Raw genomic sequence first — 20,753 nt, 5'->3', positions numbered from 1 at the left:
CTCAGCACCAATTCTCAAAGCTCCAGACTACACCAAGCAGTTCATTGTGCTGACTGCTGCCTCTGAGCTAAGGATAGGAGTGGTCATATCCCAGACCTATGATGAAGGCCAAGACCAGCCTGTTGTTTTTTCTAAGCAGGAGGTTACTCCACAGGGAGCAGTGTTGGAGTGCCATTGAGAGGGAGGCCTTTGCTGTGGTTTGGTCCCTGAAGAAGTTCAGGCCATATTTGTTTGTTACTCACTTCACAGTTCAAACTGACCACAGACATCTCAAATGGCTAATGCAAATGAAAGGTGAAAATCGTAAACTTTTGAGGCGGTCCTTCTCCCTACAGGGAATCAATCAATCAGGGGTAATAGAGCGTGCTACTCACCTGTGAGGGTCTTAAGGCGCGGGGGGGATGTAGCTCCGGATCAGTCAAAGAGCCAGGTCTTGAGGCACTTCCTGAAGGTGTGCAGAGTAGGGGAGTGTCTGATGTTGACTGGGAGCTCGTTCCAGGCCTTTGCTGCGACGTAGGAGAAGGCTCTTCCGCCTGCTCTGGTTCTGTGGATGCTTGAGGTCTCTGCTAGGACGAGGTCGGCGGACCAGAGTTTCCTTTTGGGTACGTGGAAGGATACTCTCTCGTTGAGGTATTTGGGTCCGATTTTGTGGAGTGATTTGTAGGCGTGGGTGAGTAGCTTGAAGGTTACTCTCTTCTCGACGGGGAGTCAGTGGAGATCTTGTAGGTGCTGGGTAATGTGCTCATGTCGTGGGGTTTCAAGGACTAGTCTGGCTGCGGTGTTCTGGATGGTTTGTATCTTGTTGATTCCGGCGTAGAGGGCGTTGCCGTATTCCAGTCTGCTGGTTATGAGTGCGTGGGTGACGGTCTTTCTGCATTTGGGGGGGATCCACTTGAAGGTCTTGCAGAGGATGTGGAGGGAGTTGAAGCAGGTAGAGGTAACTGCGTTAGTCTGGCGGGTCATGGTGAGAGAGGAGTCTAGGATGATGTCGAGGTTTCGGGAGTGGTCTGTTGGAGTGGGTGGGTTTCCAAGGGCGGAAGGCCACCCGGTGTTGTTCCAGGTGGTGGAGGAGGGTCCAAGGATGACGACCTCGGTCTTCTCTGAGTTGAGCTTCAGGCATCTGTTGTTCATCCAGGCTGCGACGTCCTTCATTACTTCCTGGAAGCAGCGTCTGATGTCTTCTGGATTTTTCATGAAGGAGAGGATAAGCTGGGTGTCGTCGGCATAGGATACTATGCTGAGCCCATGCTGTCTGACGATGGCGGCGAGGGGGGCCATGTAGATGTTGAAAGTTTGGGGCTGAGGGAGGATCCTTGGGTTACTCCACAATTGATCTCTGTGGGTTTGGAGAGGAAGGAGGGAGTCTGATTCTTTCGGTTCTGCAGGAGAGAAAGGAGCGGATCCAGTTAAGGGCGGTTCCTCGTATACCGGCGTCGTGGAGTCTGGCTTCAAGCGTGCGGTGTGAGACAGTGTCAAAGGCTGCAGAGAGGTCTAGTAGGATGAGGGCCACAGTTTTGCCCTGGTCGAGTAGCATGCATATGTCATCGGTGGCTGCGAGGAGCTCGGTCTCTGTGCAGTGATTGCTGCGAAATCTGGAAGATGACGTTTTCTTCGATTAAGATGGTCAGCTGGGCATTGACGAATTGCTCGGTGACTTTGGCTGCGAAGGGAAGGAGAGAGATGGGCCGGTAGTTATTCAGGTCCGTCGGGTCGGCCGAGGGTTTCTTGAGGAGGGGCTTGACCTCTGCCCGCTTCCAGTCATCGGGGAAGATGCCGGATTCGAGGGAGGCTTTAATGGTCCGGCCTAGTTCGGGTGATATGGCGGCAAGGGTTCTGTGGTAGATGCGGGGTGGGCAGGGGTCCATGGGGGCTCCTGAGTGGGTGTTATTCATGGTTGTGGAACATAGAGCTAGGACTGCCCATGCCAATGCAGATGGACTTTCCAGGTTCTTCCACTTAGACAATGAAGACTCTCTAGTGAAAGGACAGTCTCCTCGTCTTTTGTTTGGGGGGGATTGTGTAGTAAAGTGCCCCTTTTTGCATGGTTATCCCCCACTTTTTGCCTAAATGTTAATGTACTTTGACTGAGTGTGACCTGGGTTCTTGCCAACCAGGTACCCAGGGCCTATGTTCTTTCCCTAAACTGTTGCAAGACCCAATAGGCAACTCTCTGGACACTTGTAAGTCCCTTGTAAAAGGTACCATAGGAACCAGTTATTGTGCCACTCTTAGAGGTCCTGTACCTTTACACACACACACACACACGCGCACACACACACACACACACACACTGCCATTGCAGGCTGCATGTTTTGGTGCAGAACAAAGTGAAGAGTCAACATGACTCCCGTCCCTGTGTGCCATGCCTACAACCCAATGCCCTGGCAAAGGTGAGCCAGACCTCCAGATGGGTGCACTATACCAGTGGCGAGGGTACTGGTGCATGATCCCTGTACCCCTACAGTGTCTAAGTCAATCTTAGACATCGTAAGTGCAATGTTGCCATACAGAGTATATGGTCAGAGAGTTTGCTATTACGAACTCCACAGCACCATAACGGCTTTACTGAAAACTGGGAAGTTTAGTATCAAACTTCCCAGCACATTAAACCCACACTGATGCCAGTGTGGTATTTAATGAAAAATGCACTCAGAGGGTGTCTTAGAGATGCCCCCTAAAAAACAACCTAACTCTAGTGTCCTGGCTGAGTGGCTGCTCGCCAGCTGCCACCTCCAGACATGTTCCTGGACCCGTGGGTGGAGAGCCTGCCACTCTCTGGGTCCTGAAACAAAGCACATCCTGGGACAAGCCTCCTCCCCCAGGATGGTCAGTGTCCACAAAGGGGAATTTTCTAAGGCCACCACCTTTGTGAGCTACCCCATCCATTTGCTGCTCCAAGCAACAGGCCCCTACAGGTTCTAACCCCCACTTTGGGGGCGAGAATCAGAGGGAAAATCAAGATAGGAAGAGAGGTCTGCCCACCTCTGCAATCCCACCCCTCTGGTGGAGAGGCGAGGTGAAGCACAACTCTCCATCCCAACCAACTTGCAGATAAGGGCCCCAACCAACCTGAGTGAGGTTCATGTCCCTCTCTCACTGGAGGGTAGCATAATTGAGGGTGTATCCACCACAGGGGAAGGACCCACTGGTCCTGACCTGTACCTACTGGTAACACCCCTACATTTAGTCTTCAGGGACCACCCTGAACCTTGTCTCCTCAGACAATAGGCTGAAAAGAAGAAACAAGAAGAAGAAGGACCAAACAGCCACGCTTAAAGAAGAAGAGGAGGGCATCCAGTGACTTGGCCCCAGCCCTACCAGCCTGTCCCAACCTCGGACTCCTCCAGCAGAACCTTGGTGTGTCCTGCAGCAAGCAGCCCTCAAAAGCCTGGAGAACGTGCACGGCCTTCACACTCATAAAAGACTTTGTCTCCTGTGAGCAACTGACTTTCTCCAAACCAACCAACTCTGACTCTGGCCAACTCCGTGAGTCTCCAAACTCCGCTCCCGGCACCCGGAGCCAGAGTGAACCAATACCTTAAGGAGGTCCCCCAGTGATCCTAGCCTGGATCTCAGTGACCCCTCAACCTCAACAAGCTCTCAACTCAAACCTGCAGCCAAGACCCAGAAGGTCCCCTCAACCACGACCGAAGGAGACCAACTGGCCGACGCTGTAACCGAATCAGTCCAGAAAAAGTAATCGCAACAGTCTGACTGACTCTGCCACCGAATGCTTGCAGTTACTGGATGATGATGACTCCCAAAGCTCCCATTCGCCTCATCAGCCGCTAACCGACTCCATGGGATCCCCGACCGACTCGACTGCTTCAGCCAAGACCACATCCTACACCCAGCCGCTGCTGCTGGTTAAGTTCTTGTTGGCCATTGGGCCCCAAAGTGCTGACCTCAAAACCAGGAGTTTTTTGTTTCCTAACCTAGTGGCCTGTTTGCCCGGGGTCTCCAAACCCAAGACTGTGCCAAGCCTGTTGGCTAACATGTGGTCCATACACTTTGTGCCTCTGGTGGTACAACCTGAGTGTCCATTTTATCAAATCCTACTCAAGGACCGTGACCCTCCTTTTAGTCTCTCAAGACTAAATGCGTATCGTGAGTAATCTTGCAAAACTGTAACTATATCACAAAACGTACTACCCTTTTTCCTTCCTCCTAGGAAATAGAACAGCCTAGTATCTAGAGATACCTGGCTGAGTAAGAAAAGTAATTGCAAAGTAGTTTAGACTATCTGCAAAGACAAAGCAATTATTCCATAGCTAATTCACTGCATCCAAACTGTATTTACACTGCATATGCGTGCAAAGTAGTTCTATACTTACCTGTACCAGGCCTGGCTTGGTTCTAGAACATAAATATAACTAAAATAATATTTTTATAGAAACAAATTGGTCTAAGTTCAGTCTTTGAGTGTGTGAGATCATTTCTTGCCTGTGTGTTTACAATAGGTGCTTAGCATCACCCTCTGATAAAGTCCACACTACCATAAACAGAAAGTAAGGTGTTATCTACTTTTACCTCTGCCTAACTTTGGGTATCCACTGGACTCTGTGCACACTATTCCTTACTTTGGTATATTATATACAGAGCCAGCTTCCTACATACAGCACCTGGTATTCCCAGGTTGTCTCCCATCCAGGACCAAGCCCGTCCTTACTTAACTTATGAGCTCAGATGAGATCAGATGCTTTCAGGGTGGTATGACCAGAGGCTTGAAGAGCAATGACTATAGGGTTCTTAGCTTTTTTCATTCTACTTCAGTGCTGGCCATAGCAAGTGAGACAAGCCACTCTCATACTCCTTTTTAAAAAAAAATATAATTTTATAGAAGAAAGTCAGGTAAACCGATGATTACAGAAAATAACACTATTACATTATAAACATACTTAGAATCTCTGCCAAAACCCCGTTCTTTACATGAAACGTAAGGTATTTACATAGTTCACGCATGCTTTACATTACTTTACTATTCCGCCATAGTGATAGGGGTTCCCATAACTTCATACCCTTCTTCTTAGCTTTTCGTCCTTTACATTTATACAATGACATTGCCTGCATATGGATACTATAGTTGATAGGTGGGTGTGTCGGCATGTTTCCATGCTGTAGCTATCAACAGCCGAGCTATAGCTACTGTCATAAATATAAAATCCCTATGTGGTGTTTCAAGATTTGCCCAGCTGTAGTACCCTAACAGTATTAACACTGGAGTAATCGAAATTTCCTTATTAGTATCTTTACCCAAAAATCCTCAATACCTTTTCTGAACAATGAAAGCTTGGTGCAGGAATAAAACATATGTACAATGTCTGCCAGGCCTGTCTGGCATCTTGGGCATTTGTCATCCTCCCTCTCTCCCCACCCATAAAGCTTAGCCGGCGTATAATATAAGTTAAATATGGTTTTATATTGCTGGGCTTTTAGATTGGCTGACAAAGATTTTTGCTCCCGATTTGATTGGCATATCCAGATTAATATCCCCATCCCCCAGTTTTTCTTCCCATTTGGTTTCTGTCTTTTCCATGTCGTCTGGGAGTCTTAATTAGCTCCTGATAGTATTCCCCTTTCCTACTATCATGTCGCTTGATGATTTCAAGCAATGGGATTTTCTCCAATATATTAGGCTCCTGGAGGAGGTTTTTTAAACACATTTGCACCTGCATATATTTATACTGTGTACTATTCTTAACTCCAGATCTCTGTACGAGTCCTGCAAATGAGATATACTCATTGTTCTGCAGTAGATCTTGCACGCTGTTTATGCCGGCATTTTCCCAGCTCCTAGCCATGCCATCGTAAATTGCTTCCGGCAATACAGCTGATCGCCACAAAGGGGTGTATCTATTCTGTCTGGGGATCTTTAAGATCTGAATAACCTTCTTCCAAACCTTCCAAGCCCCCTTTACACACTTGAACTGTGTTTTCTTATAATAACTTGGTTCAAGCTGCCTCAAAAAAGCCCTTCTGCATTGTTTCCAATGGATAGCTGATATATCGTAGGTAAACCCATGGCCTCGGTTCTGCCTTTCCCAGGTAGAACTAAGCTATCTGTTGCAGAGCGACAGCCCAATAATAAAATAAAATAAAATATTGGGCGCTCCCCACCCACCCCGCTCCCTTGGTAGGGTCATAAACTTCAGGGCACGCCGTGTTTTCTGATAACCCCAGATGAAATTGACAAACAAGATATTGATTTTATTTATATTATCTTCTGCCAGTTCTAGTGGTATCGCCCGGAGCAGATACAATACTTTGGGAAACATTTTCATTTTTATTAAGTCAATTCTGCCTATTATTGTAAGATGCAAGTTATCTAATTGTTTACGTTCAGCATACATTTTATCTATTACAGGGTCTATATTGGCCGCCCATAGAGTATCCAGATGATTTGTAATGTTTACCCCTAAATACGTAGCCTCCTCGCTTTTTCGTGGATCTTGTAACTAGCACTGGGAAGAGCAGATAATTTGGGTTTTTCCCTTATTCAGTAGATAGCCCGATTCTTACCAAATTCCTCCGCCATCCTTTCTATTTCCCTAACCATCGCCACCGGTTCTGTTATTATTGCGACATCCTCCGCATATGCTAAGATCTTAATTTCAAATCCCATAGTGGTTAAAGGTTTAATTGCTTGATTATGTACAATTTACATGCTGAATGGATCAATATATTAGGCAAATAAAATTGGGGAGCAAGGGCATCCTTGTCGCGTCCCTCTGGCTATCTCGATCCTCCCTGACGTATTACCCATTATTTGTAGCTGAGCATAAGATTTATAATACATCGCTTGGATAGCTCGCACCACCCGTGGACCGTGTCCCTTTTCTACCAAGGTACCCCATAGATATTGACATGATACCCGGTGGAACACTTTCTCGGCATCCGGGAGGACCACAGCCACTTCACTAGATTCTGCTTCTGCTAAATCAAGTATTGCAATAACCCGCCTGAGGTGGTCTGTGATCCCCCTGCCCGGGACGAAGCCATGCTGCCAAGGGGATACCAGTGTCAATATAATCCCTTGTAATCGTTTAGCCATGATTTTCGAATAAAGCTTAGCATCAGAGTTCATGAGAGAGATAAGACGGTAAGAAGCCGGTAGTTCTGCTGGTTTACACTTTTTAGGAAAGATCACCACGTCAGTTCCCTGCCATTATGAAGGCGGTAACCCACTGTACTGAACACCCAGAAACATATTGTGCAATATTGGAGGATTTCGTGAACCAATATTTTGTATATTTCTAGTGGGATCTTATCTGGGCCCTCTGCTTTCCCTGCAGAGGGCTCCAATAGCCTCCTGAACCTCTTCCAAAGTAACTTCTTTTTCCAGTTCCTGAGCTGTGCCTTCATCTATTCTTGTAAATGCTGGTCACCTATCATCCTGATCCGTCATGCTTGTTTCTAAAGAATCAGCCTGATATAGCTTCCTATAAAACTCCTCAAACACATCCATAATTTTTTCTGGGCCCTTCACAATTTGGCCCTTGCTATTTCGAATTTTATGAATGTTGTTCCTGACGCTTTTCTGCCTTGAGTGCAATGCTAATAGCCTTCCTGCTGTCTCCCCATACTCGTGCATCTCCCCCCGATGTGCTTGATATATTTGGGCCAGTCTTTCCTGAAAGAAGCTATTCACTTCTGCCTTTGTTAGTGCTAGTTTCAGCATGTACTCTCTAGTTTGATCTACCCGTTTCCCCTTGCTAATCAAATTGACAATTTCTGCCTCCAATCCTGCTAGTTTTCCATTAATGAGTCGACATCGGCCTTTCTTTGTTTCCATGATTGTCCCACATAACTAATTACTTCTCCCCTCTACCCAGCCTTAAATACTATCCTGCGCGAGGCACTATACCATTTAATATAAAACAATTCTATAGTCCAACACTTGATATGAGAGCAAAACTCTTCGTTGGTAAGCAGTTTTTTATCGAAGGACCTGCTTCCTGGTACCGCTAAATCCTATTACCTCCAACATAAGCAGATTGTGATCTGAGAAAAGTTGAGGACATTTCTTAATTTCAACCTTATCAATTATTTTGCTTGAGGCTAAAAAATAATCTAGGCGCTATACTTCCTATGGGGAAGTATATCCAGGGTCACTAGATTTCATATCCTCCCATACATCAATCAACTCATGGCTATTTGTAAAGGTAGTCAGTGCCCTATATACCCTGGGTTTTCTTCCTACATATTTCTGGGCCTGAGTTTTAGTGGTCTCTGAGTGTATATTCAGATCACCACACACTACCATTGGCTCTGGCCAGGAGGCAAGCTCTACTTCAAGTTTTTCCCAAATTTCAGGATCGTCCTGGTTTGACCCATATACAGTTACCACTGTCACCCCCATAGCTAGTCTTGCAATTGCCCAGCATCCCCAATTATCAGCTGCTACCCTCTTGGCCATTCCCATATATTGTTTAGTATATATTGCTACTCCTCGAATCATAGAGGTTTGGGTGGAGCATACAACCAAGTTATAAACCCTAAACTCCAGAACGCCTTTATTGTTCCAGGGGATATGCGTTTCCTGAAAGCACATTACATCTGGGTTGATAGTTCGAAGTATCTCATAAGCTCTACCTCTCTTGTTTTTATCATTTAACCCACCCACATTAACTGTGCAGACCTTAAGCCTACCCATATTGACTTGTAACTACCCTCATTGTTGACCCTTGTTTATCACCTTGCTCGTTTACTTTCGTATTGTTTATAATTTTCATACCTGACTTTGATTTTCAATTTTCCAATTTTTATGTCCCCCTGTCCCGCCCCTCTGCCCCTCCACCCCTCCCTGCCCCCCTTCACCTCCCCCCACTGTCCCCGTGCCCCATGCTCACCCTCCACCGTGGAAGCTTCCAGACTGTAGGTCTGTGTGTGCGATGAAGCAATGCTGCACCATGATCAATAACACCACATTGCTATCCTAGAAAAAGAGGAAAACAGAGAGAAACAGAAGTATAGATATTTTGGCCAAGTAATTGCCACAAAGATTATACAAAAAGAGAATAACCAGAGTCCTAACCAGATCTTCTTCAAGTTCAATCCCATAGTCTTCTTGTTACCCACATTGAATAATCAGGTTAATCACTACCAGCATTACTTAGTATTACTTAGCTCTAACTCATCTCCACCCCGATACCCTCTTTTAAAGCACAGCTAATTAATTTTTTTATTCATTTTCAAACATTTTCTATATACCCCCTCTTACCCGATATCCAGACCACTGCGTCCCCTAAACCTTTAGCTCTATCAGGGCCTCCTTTGCTATAATCTCAGAGATATAATAGTAGGTGCGGCCTCCTACGATTATCTTTATTTTGGCAGGGTTCATCAGATATGCCTGTGCCCCCTTAGCTTGAAAAGGGGCAATCAGCAGTCGCAGTCGCCAGCGCCTTTCAACAGTGATATGGCAAAAGTCCGGTCTCGAGAAAAAGGCAACATCGTCTACCCTCCACTTTGCTTCTGGTTTCACCTTTTCCCAGATGTTCTCATACTCCTAAAGCAAAAAAAAAAGATGAAAAGGCTAAAGAACCTGGCATTACCAGGCTGTCTCACATCCAGCTACTAACCAGGCCTGACCCTGCTTGATTTCTGAGATCAGATGAGATCATTTGCTTTCAGGGTTGTATAGCCGTAGGCATGAAGAGCACTGACTTTGGGAGTCTTAGCTTTTTTCATTCTACATCAGTGCAGGCCATAGCAAGTGAAACATGCCACCCTCATTCAACTAAAGTAAATTTGAGAAAGATGAGAAGTCTAAAAAAAACTGATATTCCCAGGTGGTTCCCTTCCAGGTATTAACCAGGCCTGTCCTTTCTTAACTTCTGCGTTCAGGCGCTTTTAGCCTGGTATGGCCGTAGGCATGTTGAGCACTGACTTTGGGGGTATTAGCTTTTTTCATTCTATTCAGTGCTGGCCATAGAAAGTGAGACAAGCCACCCTTATTTAAATAAAGCAAAAAAAAGATAAAAAGCCTAGAACACCTGGTATTCGTGTTCGGTCTCCCATACAAGTATTTAACATGCCTGATGCTGCTTAACTTGTTAAGATGAGAACAGGTGCTTTCAGGGTGGTATGGCCAGATTGATGAATTACTCTGACTTTAGGACTGTTGTTTTTTTCATTCTACTTCAGTGCTGGCCATAGCAAGTGAGACAAGTCACCCTCATTCACCCAAAGCAAATACAAAACAAAATGAAAAGCCTACAGCACCTGGTATTCCCAGGCTGTCTCTCATCCAGATACTAACCAGGCCTGACCCTGTGAAACTTATGAGATCAAACGAGATCATGTGTTTACAGGATGGTATGGCTGTGGCCTTGAAGAGCACTGACTTTGTGGGTCTTCGCTTTTTTCATTCTACTTCAGTGCAGGCCACAGCAAATGAGTCAAGCCACCCTCATTCACCTAAAGCAAATACAAGAAAATGAAAAGTCTACAGCACCTGGTATCCCATCTAGGTACTAAGCGAGCCTGACTGTGCTCAACTTCTGAGATCGCACAAGATCAGGTTCTTTCAGGCATGAAAAGCACATACTTTGGGGCCCTTAGCTTTTTTCATTCTATTCAGTGCTGGCCATAGCAAGCAAATCAAGCTACCCTCATTCAACTAAACCCCATAAAATATGAAAAGACTGGAGACCCTGGTATTCCCAAACAGTTCTCCCATCCACATACTAACCAAGCCTGACCCTACTTAACTTCTGAGATAACAAGTGATCAGGTGCTTCAGAGTTGTATGGCCTCGGACATGAAGAGCACTGACTTTAGGAATCTTAGCTTTTTCAATCTACATCAAGTGCTTGCCAAACCAAGTGAGAAAAGAAACCCTCATCAAACTACAGCTAAACAAAAAAGAAAAGTTTACAGCATCTGGTAATCCCAGGTGTTTCCAATCCAGGTACTAACCAGGCACAACCCTGCTTAACTTCTGGGATCGGACAGGATCGGGCACTTTCAGGGAGGTATGGCCATAGGCATGAAGAGCACTAAGTTTGTGGGTCTTCATATTTTTCATTCTTCTTCAATGCTGGCCATACCAAATGAGATAAGCTACCCTCATTCACCTAAATAACAAAAAAAGCCTAAAGCACCTAGTATGCCCAGGCTCTCTCCCATCTAGGTACTAACCAGGCCTGACCCTGCTTAGCTTCTGAGATCAGCTGCTTTCAGGGTGGCATGTCCATAGGCATGAAGAGCACATACTTTGGGACTCTTAGCTATTTTCATTCTAAATCAGTGCTGGCCATAGCAAGCGAGACAAGACACCCTCATTCAACTAAACCAAAAAAGAAAAGATGAAAAGCCTAGAGCACCTGGTATTCTCAGGCCATTCTCCCATCCACATACTAACAAGGCCTGCCCCTGCTTAACTTCTGAGATGAAAAAGTGATCAGGTGCTTCAGAGTTGTATGGCTTCAGACATGAAGAGCACTGACTTTGGGGGGTCTTAGATTTTTTCATTGTACTGCAGTGCTGGCCATAACAAGTGAGACAAGCCACCCTCACTCACCGAAAGCAAATAAAAATAGATGAAAAGGCTATAGCACCTGGTATTCACAGGCGGTCCCCAATCCAGGAAATAACCAGGCCTGACCCTGCTTAACATTTGAGATCAGACGGGATCAGGGGCTTTCAGAGTGGTATGGCCTTAGACATAAAGAGCAGTGACTTTGGGGAGTCTTAGATTTTTTTCATTGTACTTCATTGCTTGCCATAGCAAGTGAGACAAGCCACCCTCATTCACCTAAAGCAAATAAAATAAGATAAAAAGTCTTGAGCAGCTGGTATTCCTTAGTGTTCTCCTATCCAGGCCCAACCCTGCTTAACCTCTGAGATCAGACGAGATCAGGTGCTTTCAGGGTGGTATGCCCATAGGCGTGAAGAGCAGAGATTTTGGGAGTCTTAGCTTTCTTTCAATCTACTTCAGTGCTGGCCAAAGCAAGACAAGAAACCCTCCTCAAACTAAAGCAAAACAAAAAGATGAAAAGTCTACAGCACCTGGTATTGCCAGGCAGTATCCTAACCAGGTACAAACCAGGCACGTCCCAGCTTAAATTCTGAGATCATACAGGATTGGCTGCTTTCAGGGAGGCATGGCCATAGGCATGAAGAGCACTGATTTTGTGGGTCTTCGCTTTCTTCATTTTACTTCAGTACTGGCCACCGCAAACAAGACAAGCCCCCCGCATTCACCAAAAGAAAAGAAAAAACAGATAAAAGCGTACAGCACCTGGTATTGCCAGACCATTCTCCCATCCACTTTCTACCAGGCCTGACCATGCTTAACTTCTGAGACCAGGCAAGATGAGGTGCTTTCAATGTGGTATGGCCACAGGCATGAAGAGCATTGACTTTGGGGATCTTAGCTGTTCTCATTCTACTTCAGTGCTAGCCATAGTAAGCTAAACAAGCCTTCCTCATTCACCTAAAGCAAAACAAAAAAAAGCCTACAGCACCTGGTATTCCCAGGTGGTCTCCCATCAAGGTCCTAACCAGGCCTAACCCTGCTTAATTTCTGAGATTACACAAGATAAGGTGCTTTCAGGGTGGTATGGCTGTAGGCATAAGGAGCACTCACATTGGGGCTCTTAGCTTCTTTCATTCTTTTTCAGTGCTGGCCATAGTAACCGAGACAAGCCACCCTCATTCACGTCAGAATAAAAAAAGCCTACAGTCCCGGGTACTCTTGGGCGGTCTCTCATTCGGGTACTAACAAGGCACAACCTTGCTTAACTTCTGAGATCACACAAGATCGGATGCTTTCAGGGTGGTATGGCTGTAGGCATAAGGAGCACTCACTTTGTGGCTCTTAGCTTTTTTCGTTCTACTTCAGTGGTGGCCATAGTAAGCGAGAAAAGCTACCCTCATTCACCTAAAGCAAAACAAAAAATGTAAAAAAGCCTACAGCACCTGGTATTCCCAGTTGGTCTCCCACCCAGGTAATAACCAGGCCCGACCCTGCTTAACTTCTGGGATCAGACGAGATCAGGTGATTTCAGGGTGGTATGCTCATAGGCATGAAGAGCACTGACGTTTGGGCTCTTAGCTTTTGTCATTCTACTTTAGTGCTGGCCATAGTAAGCACGACGAGCCACACTCATTCACATAAACCAAAACAAAAAAAAAACCTGATGCACCTGGTATTCCCAGGCAGTCTCCAAACCAGGTACTAACCAGGCCCAACCCTGCTTAACTTCTGAGATCAGGTGCTTTCAGGGTGGTATGGCCGTAGGGATGAAGAGCACCGACTATAGTGCCTTTAGCTTTTTTCATTCTACTTCAGAGCTGGCCATAGTAAGCGAGACAAGCCACTCTCATTCACGTAAGCAAAAAAAAAAGAAAAAAAAGCCTACAGTACCTGGTATTCTTAGGCGGTTTCCCATTCAGGTACTTAAAAGACCCAATCTTGCTTAACTTCTGAGATTATGTGCTTTCAGAGGGGTATGGCCATAGCCATGAAGAGCACTGACTTTGGGGCCTGTTGGACTTGTCCCTTTTTGCAGGGTCATTCCTGAACGTTTTCCCTTCCTCCTATATTTTTTCTGACCTGGTGTTGGCTGTTTTATGACACTGGGCACTTTACCACTGCTGATCTGTGCTAAAGTGCATATGCTCTCCCTAGTATAAATTGATGTATGGATTAGTGACTCCATGATTGGGTGATTTTGTTTACTTGTCAGACCCTAGTACAGTGCACTGAGTGTGCCCAGGGCTTGTAAACCAAATGCTGCTGGTGCGCTTGCAGCACTGGTTGTGCCACCCACAGAAGCAGCCTGTAAATGTGTGTCTAAGGCTTGCCATTGCAGAGCCTGTGGGCAGTCTGGTACTGCCATGTTGACTGGGTAAGTGCACCCACTTGCCAGTCCCTAAACCTTCCCTTTTCTTCATATCAGACACCCCTATGGTAGGCCCAAGGGCAGAGTGCATTGTAAGTATAAAGTAGGACATGCCCTGGTGTGTGTGGCAAGTCCTAATAGTGAATTACAGCCATTTTCGTGTTTCACTATTGCAAGGTTACCTGTTCCCCATAGGCCAGAATGGGCAGTTTAATTATTACATCTTATAATCTTAACTGTCAGTCAGTCAGTCAGTCAAAAGATACTTTATTCGGTTCATAGCAAAAACCATAAAAGCATAATGCACCAAAGACAAAACCATTATAAAAACATACATTATAAATATCATTTAAAATAGACAATACAAACGTATTAAAAAATAAAATCAAAAACACTTGATCAGAATTCATGAATTTCCCGTTCTCTGCACTATAGCCAAATGATTTTTTCCTTAATCTCATTGATATTGCCAAAAAATTAGCTACATTAAATATCTCCCAGGTAGTACCCAACAACTGGAGATACAAGAGAGCAGGTTTAACTTGTCTAAAGCCTTTATCTTTAATAAGAGGGATAATAAACTTTTTACGGATAGGGCACAGGTGTTTACAAAAGAAGATAAAGTGCACAGTATCTTTAATGGAGAATCTGTCACAAGAACAAATCTCCAAATCCTTCTCCTTCGTCCACCCTGGGCATTCTGTGAGCAGGAGATGGAATTTGTTCAATCTAAACTTAGTAAATAAAAAGCGATGATTCATATTATTGACAGTAGCCAAGTAGGGTTCAATACTACTAGAAGTAATTAGCAACTGGCGAGCCCTTACTGTTGGCTTAAGTAGCTCCTTTTCTTCTCTTGCTAGATTTACCCACTGCTTATGTGTATCTTTCACCCATTTCACATCCCCCTTTAATAGATTATTTGGGAGATCAAACAATTCTGGACGACCCATTTCTCTGGTTAATTTCTTGACATAATTCAACCAGGGAATAGCATTACCATGCTCAAGGGATAAACAATCCCTAAGAATCTCGTGATTCAACTCCAGTTCAGGGTTTAACCATATTGATATCCATTTCAATAACGGGGCTAGAGCTATGCAATCTGCTAGATATTCTATCCCACATTCTTGATGAACAATATAGCCGGAGGTTGACTGAGGAACATGTAAAAGGGATTTTAAAAACTTGTCCTTTGCCACCTGCAACTCCTTAACGTTTTTAATCCCCCACAAATCAGCACCATACATCGCTATAGAGGTACATTTAGCAGCATAAATTCTCAACATAGCCTGCAGGGGCTTCACCCCCAATTTGCGCGCAAAGTCCAAAACGGCCAAAATAGACCTGGCAAAGGCATTGCGTTTAGCAGCTAGTTGAGGGGACCAGGTGGACTTATCATCGAAAATAACCCCCAGGTATGGAAATCTAGTAACCCTAGATAGAACATTCCCTTCACAGTGCATAGTCTTAACTCTTTTGGGCTTACTGCCCACAATCATTACATGCGATTTCGAGAAATTCACACTTAAATCAAGTGTTTTCATAAAATTAGCAAATAAATCTAAGACGTTGCAGCCCCACTGCTGTGCGTGCTAATAAGGCGGCATCATCTGCATATAATAATGCCGGGATGGAATACTTGCCCGCCCTTGGGATGTCCTTACACGCCTCAGTTAGAGCAGCACCCAAGTCATTAATATAGAGGGTAAAAAGCAGGGGGGCTAAAATGCACCCCTGCCTAACACCATTAGTGATTCCGATCTTAGACGTACAGTTACCCAAACGATCATATCTAACTGTGGCGGTAAGATCTCTATGTAAATCAGCAAGAAAATACACAATGTTTTCATCAATGCCAAGCTTAAGGAGCAATCCCCACAGTTTCAACCTATTCACTCGGTCGAAAGCCGAGGACAGGTCCATAAATGCTAAATATAACGTGCCTTTTTTGGCAATAGTGTATTTTCCAATTAGTAGGTGAAGGTTGAGGCTTTGGTCTATGGTACCACGTCCCTTCCTAAACCCATATTGTAAACATGAAAGGGTATCAGTGTCCTCCAACCATGCTGTTAATTTGCCCAAAACCACTCGCCCCAACACTTTCACTGCAGAATCAATAAGGGAGATAGGGCGATAACAACTGGGATCCCCCCTGCATAAAAATGGGTACGATGACAGATTCGGACCAAGTGTCCGGAATACCTGCTGTACATACCCTGTTAAAAACATTCGTTAGAACTATGGACCAGGTCTCAAGATCTGATTTAAAGAGGTCTGCTGGAACGCCATCGGGACCCGGAGCCTTATTGCTCGTCATCTTCCCGATGGCCTCAGCCACCTCGGTCTTAGTAACCATTAAAGTATAAGGATTCACAATAGGGAGAGGCATATTCACCTCCCCATTGTTTTCCCCTTCATAGACTGCCTTAAATTGAGAGCACCACAACTGTTCCTGAATACCACAATCTAATTGGTCATTACAAGGGTCACGAAAAAAAGGTTTGTTTACCACAGACCAAAACTTGGCACTGTTTCTAAGGACGTCCATAGAGGATAATTCTTCCCAAGCATCCTCCCGGATCTTCTGTTTTCTAGTTTCCAGGACTTTATTATATTCTTTTCTTAACAAGGCCACAGTGGCCCTATTCACTGGTTTACAGTTCCGGGCGGCCTTCAACTTTCTATTAGCTGACTAACAGTTTTTGTCAAACCACCCCAACTCGACATAATCCTTAGCTTTCCCTGGACGTCTGAGGTCTGCTGAGATCTGGGAACAAATTACAGAGTACGCCCCTAAGACCTCCTCATTCCCTGCTTCCAAATCCAGACACGTATTCATCTCAGATCCTACCTTCCTTTTTAGGTTAGTGTGAAAATCACCCGGTATAACTCTGCTCCATCTAATCCTACGATCCTGATCTGTAGGACGAATATCAAATTTGTCTGTTCTATCATGAACTATAACGGGCTTTTTAAACAGGTCCGAGACGCTAAGGGCCACTGGGTTATGTTCACTAAAATGTGTCCAAACCACCGTATATCCATGGATCCTTTCCCCTAGTGCTGAACTAACAAAAATATAGTCAATGACTGAATGTCTGCCATTCCCTTTAAAGGTAGGTATTTCCTCATCCACCGTGGGTGGAAGCAACAAACCATTGTCCGCCAAAATTGTTTCAAGGAGATCTCCCTGTGCTGAATGTTCAAAATGAGTCTCCCCTTGCTCTACCGGGCCTAATGGATCTTATGACAAACATTTATCTAAACATGCGTGAATGTTAAAATCACCCATGACTATGATAAAACAATGGTTTTTATTGACCTCCTTGTAATCGGCCAGAAAACAATTTAACGAGGCCAGGTGATCAGTCGTGGCAACTCTATCATACGAGTTATAAAAATTGATAATTAGAATATCTCCTCCCCCACTCAAGGAGATTTGAACTGCCAAGCAGTTACATGATCCCGTATCTAATTGAGTATGTGTACCGGGAATAATAGCAGAAATTAAAATAGCCAGCCCACCCTTTGCCCTCCCCATATTAGACGGTTCCGCTGACACGAAAAAGCTCGAATAACCATCCACAGTCAAGGTATTCTCTATATCCCAGGTTTCTTGTAAACCTATAATGTCTCCCAGACCTATAAATGCTCTCTAAGCTGGGTCATCTATTTTATTTTTCGGGCCAGCTACGTTCCAGGTAACCAACTTTATTTGTGTACCCAACGGCCCTTGATCAGACCTGGCTATACTAGGGGCGTTTTTCGCCAGTGTCACTACAGGGGGAACTGTAACCGGGATATCAGAGATAGTAATATCTTCTTGTATCCCTAGTCACTCATTTTCTCCCAGATTGGAAAAAGTATCAAATCTGTTGAAAACTGGAACGGCGTATTCATAAAAGCCACTCCCCTTAAGTTGGTCACTAGACACTGACCTAATGTGAGATGGGGGATAAAAAAAAAACAGAGGGAGTACGTTAACATACTCGTTCTGGATTCTCACTGACCCAGCCTGCCTCAATATATCGTCAACCAGCCTGGGTGATCTAAAACTTATGACAATGCAATCTCCCTCTAAGTTTTTATTTGTCTTGCCCACCCACGGAACCCTTCTAATCATCATAAAATGACTGTCGAGATGTTGTCCCAAAACAGTTTTATTGGACAAATAATGAAGGGCCTTATTTTTTAAAGAAGTCCAATGTTCCTTTTTTCCACCCTCTAATTTGGGGACATTAGCAAGGATTATTGTATAAGGACATGCCTCTGCTGGTAAATGTAATGGCAGTTCTCTCTTAACAAACTGTGCTGGAGAGCCTAACCTCCCCATTGTGTTCCGAGAACCCCTTTTCTCTCCCTGAATTGTTCCAGAGACTTTTGGCACTGGAGGTGGAATGCTTAATCCTATGTCCTGAGTAGTTGCTAGGGGTACTGGTTGTTGGAGTGGGGTGATTATAGAGTCCAGCAAGATATTTACTGAAGCTGTAACTACACTTAATGAGTCAGCTACCGATGTGCTTGGCCCTGCCTTTGAAGCCTTAGAATTAAGATGAGATTTAATTACATTGAGGCGGTCCTCTATTCGTTTCAAGGTAGCCATTAAGGGCAAAGTAAATAATCTAAGACGTGCATCCAGGATCTTAATGAGATCTGACATCCCTCACTAATATTTTCAATATCCAGATTGATACGGTCATTTGTTCCCTCCCCCGTATCCTCGCTATCTAAGTGGGGGACACTAGCTTTAACTTGATCCAACCCAGATGCAAAATTACTAAATCTCGATTGTTTTGCCTGTTGCCGGCTACCATGTGGGTTATTCTTGGTCTTCATTTTCCCTGGAACAGTTTTACTGCCGTTAGTCATCAAATCTGGTCTAGCCCTCAACTGCCTTGTACGTATAGCCACGGGGGAAGGGGCTATACTAATTTCAGGTAAAGGGGCAGGAACGATCGTGAGACTATCGTCAGCAATTGACCCATTTGGAATCACACAGGAATGCACACTGTCCAAAGGTACATCACTAGAGGCAAGTTCCACTGTAGGTAAAGAAGAAACTATGTGCCTAATAGGATCTATGGACAATCTACGTTCAACCGATTAAATTTCTTTAACGACGGCTGATTCTGCCTGTTTCAAATAACTATCCAAAGTCCCCATACCCGCCCCCCTCGTACTTATTTTAGAAATCGCTTTCGCCATGTTGATTGATGGAATATAGCTAATACGGCCTCCCTGTCAATAACACCCACAAGGCCTGGGTCACAAGATGAAACACCCAGACCCATGCCACCCTTTGAAGTACTGAGGAATTTAGGACCCCAGCGGTGCCAGGGGTAGCACCCTATGACTTCGAGTTCTTCCTGTCTTGGACCACAGAAACACAGAGTCTTGCGGTGGAGTCAAAGATCGTTTTATTATTGACTGCAGCCAGTAACAGCAATCCTAGAAGTACACACGGGTATGTTCTCAGGAGACTGCTCAAACTTACAGAAACGGCCTTCTCCTTATATACAAAATATCATGCTTCAGGCACACATTCCTCGTTTTACGATATGGTCATTCATGTGTATTCATTACAAACGAAAAGGCAGAGTCATGATGACCATCCCACATTCCAGTTCAGCCAGCCCACAATTATTTACCCAGCGAGGCTCAGATCCCTCCTCAGATATCAGCAGACCCCAATAAACACGGGCACCTCCTGTTTGTAAAACAAGCCATAAAGCAGGAAGAGTGAGGTGTGAAAGAGATTAGCCGGAGGCTTGTGTGGGATGAAAAGGCTTTATGGTGTGTCAAACCCTGATGCTAATCACAGGTGGCCGTAGGACGGGGAGCTCGTGAGACCGGACTGGCCTGGGGCGGTGGAGCCAAATTGCACAGGTCACAGAGAAGTCAAATAGAAGGCACATGTGTTCTGAAGGCCTGTGCACGTCCTTAATGTGCAGCCTATGTGAGGGCAACCATAAGATGGCTACCGCTCCAAAATGGAACCCACAAAGTCAATGTGTAATATCGTATACAAAGTGAATTTATCGATGAAACGTTATGCAGAACACTTGTACATACTGCATTGGCCATTCGCGGTTCGCTGATACCGGAATAGGCAGGGTAGGGCCATGCCTCCTATGCGGTCCCAAATTTTAAAGTACCACAGACCCTCCTTTTGCCCTTACATAGGCAATAACTATACTCATATTAATCCGAGTCCAGGTCTATATTCATAAGGTCATGGAGATGTTGCTGTAGCATCATCCTATTGCTTAGCTCGTCCCTTGATAAAGGTTTCCTTATACACGATGAAGCACATAGGCCACATATCGCAGGAGCGCACTGTATACACAGACAGAACAGGAAAAGAATGGCTAAGATTATACCAATGACCATCAGAATTTTCCATCCCCAGGCAGATATCAGTTCCCAGAACCACCCCATCAATGACCAATCTCCTTTATCCACGTGTATAGATTCGGATATTTTATGCAGTTTAGAGATGGCTTGATAAACTGTTGGTGCGTTATCTGGTATGAAAATGCAACAGCTAGATTGGATGACCTTACATACCCCACCACGGTCTGCAAGTATGACGTCTAGAACCATACGGTTCTGCAAAGTCATGAGGCGATCCGCTTGGAGCTCAGCTGTCAAATTACCAAGGGCACCAGCTACATTAACAGTGGATTCAACCACACGAGTCAGTTGTCTCAGGTTCCTACTATTGACCATCGGTCCCCAAAATGGCAGAAAACCCAGAAAGAAGTCTCCCACTTCCTGACCGGCAGTATCCCCCTGACTAACAACGCCTCTCACAACTCTGGTCTTGTGATAATCAGAGGCAGCAGTAAATGTTGGCGGTAGCAAATTTGCAATATAACATGTGCACGAGAAATCAGGGGG

At 44.9% G+C, this 20,753-nt stretch overlaps 1 protein-coding gene and 3 pseudogenes across 1 annotated transcript in view; all 4 read right to left on the bottom strand.

The window, feature by feature from the left end:
• LOC146861630 (uncharacterized) overlaps positions 1–20,753 on the bottom strand; it is a 337,542-nt gene that overhangs the window by 165,197 nt on the left and 151,592 nt on the right. Inside the window, exon 5 of the mRNA XM_085646461.1 lies at positions 8,850–8,935. Coding sequence (XP_085502587.1) covers positions 8,914–8,935 — 22 coding nt within the window. The 3' untranslated portion in view covers positions 8,850–8,913. The remainder of the gene's footprint in view (positions 1–8,849; positions 8,936–20,753) is intronic.
• Positions 12,459–12,577, bottom strand: LOC146861647 (5S ribosomal RNA; annotated as a pseudogene).
• LOC146861646 (5S ribosomal RNA) lies at positions 12,913–13,031 on the bottom strand (annotated as a pseudogene).
• LOC146861645 (5S ribosomal RNA) lies at positions 13,140–13,248 on the bottom strand (annotated as a pseudogene).

This window comes from Triturus cristatus, chromosome 3_1, assembly GCF_964204655.1.
Source record: "Triturus cristatus chromosome 3_1, aTriCri1.1, whole genome shotgun sequence".
Taxonomy (NCBI): Eukaryota; Metazoa; Chordata; class Amphibia; order Caudata; family Salamandridae; genus Triturus; species Triturus cristatus.
The sequence above is the reverse complement of the archived record's forward strand: the minus strand, read 5'-3'. Positions and strand labels throughout refer to the sequence as shown.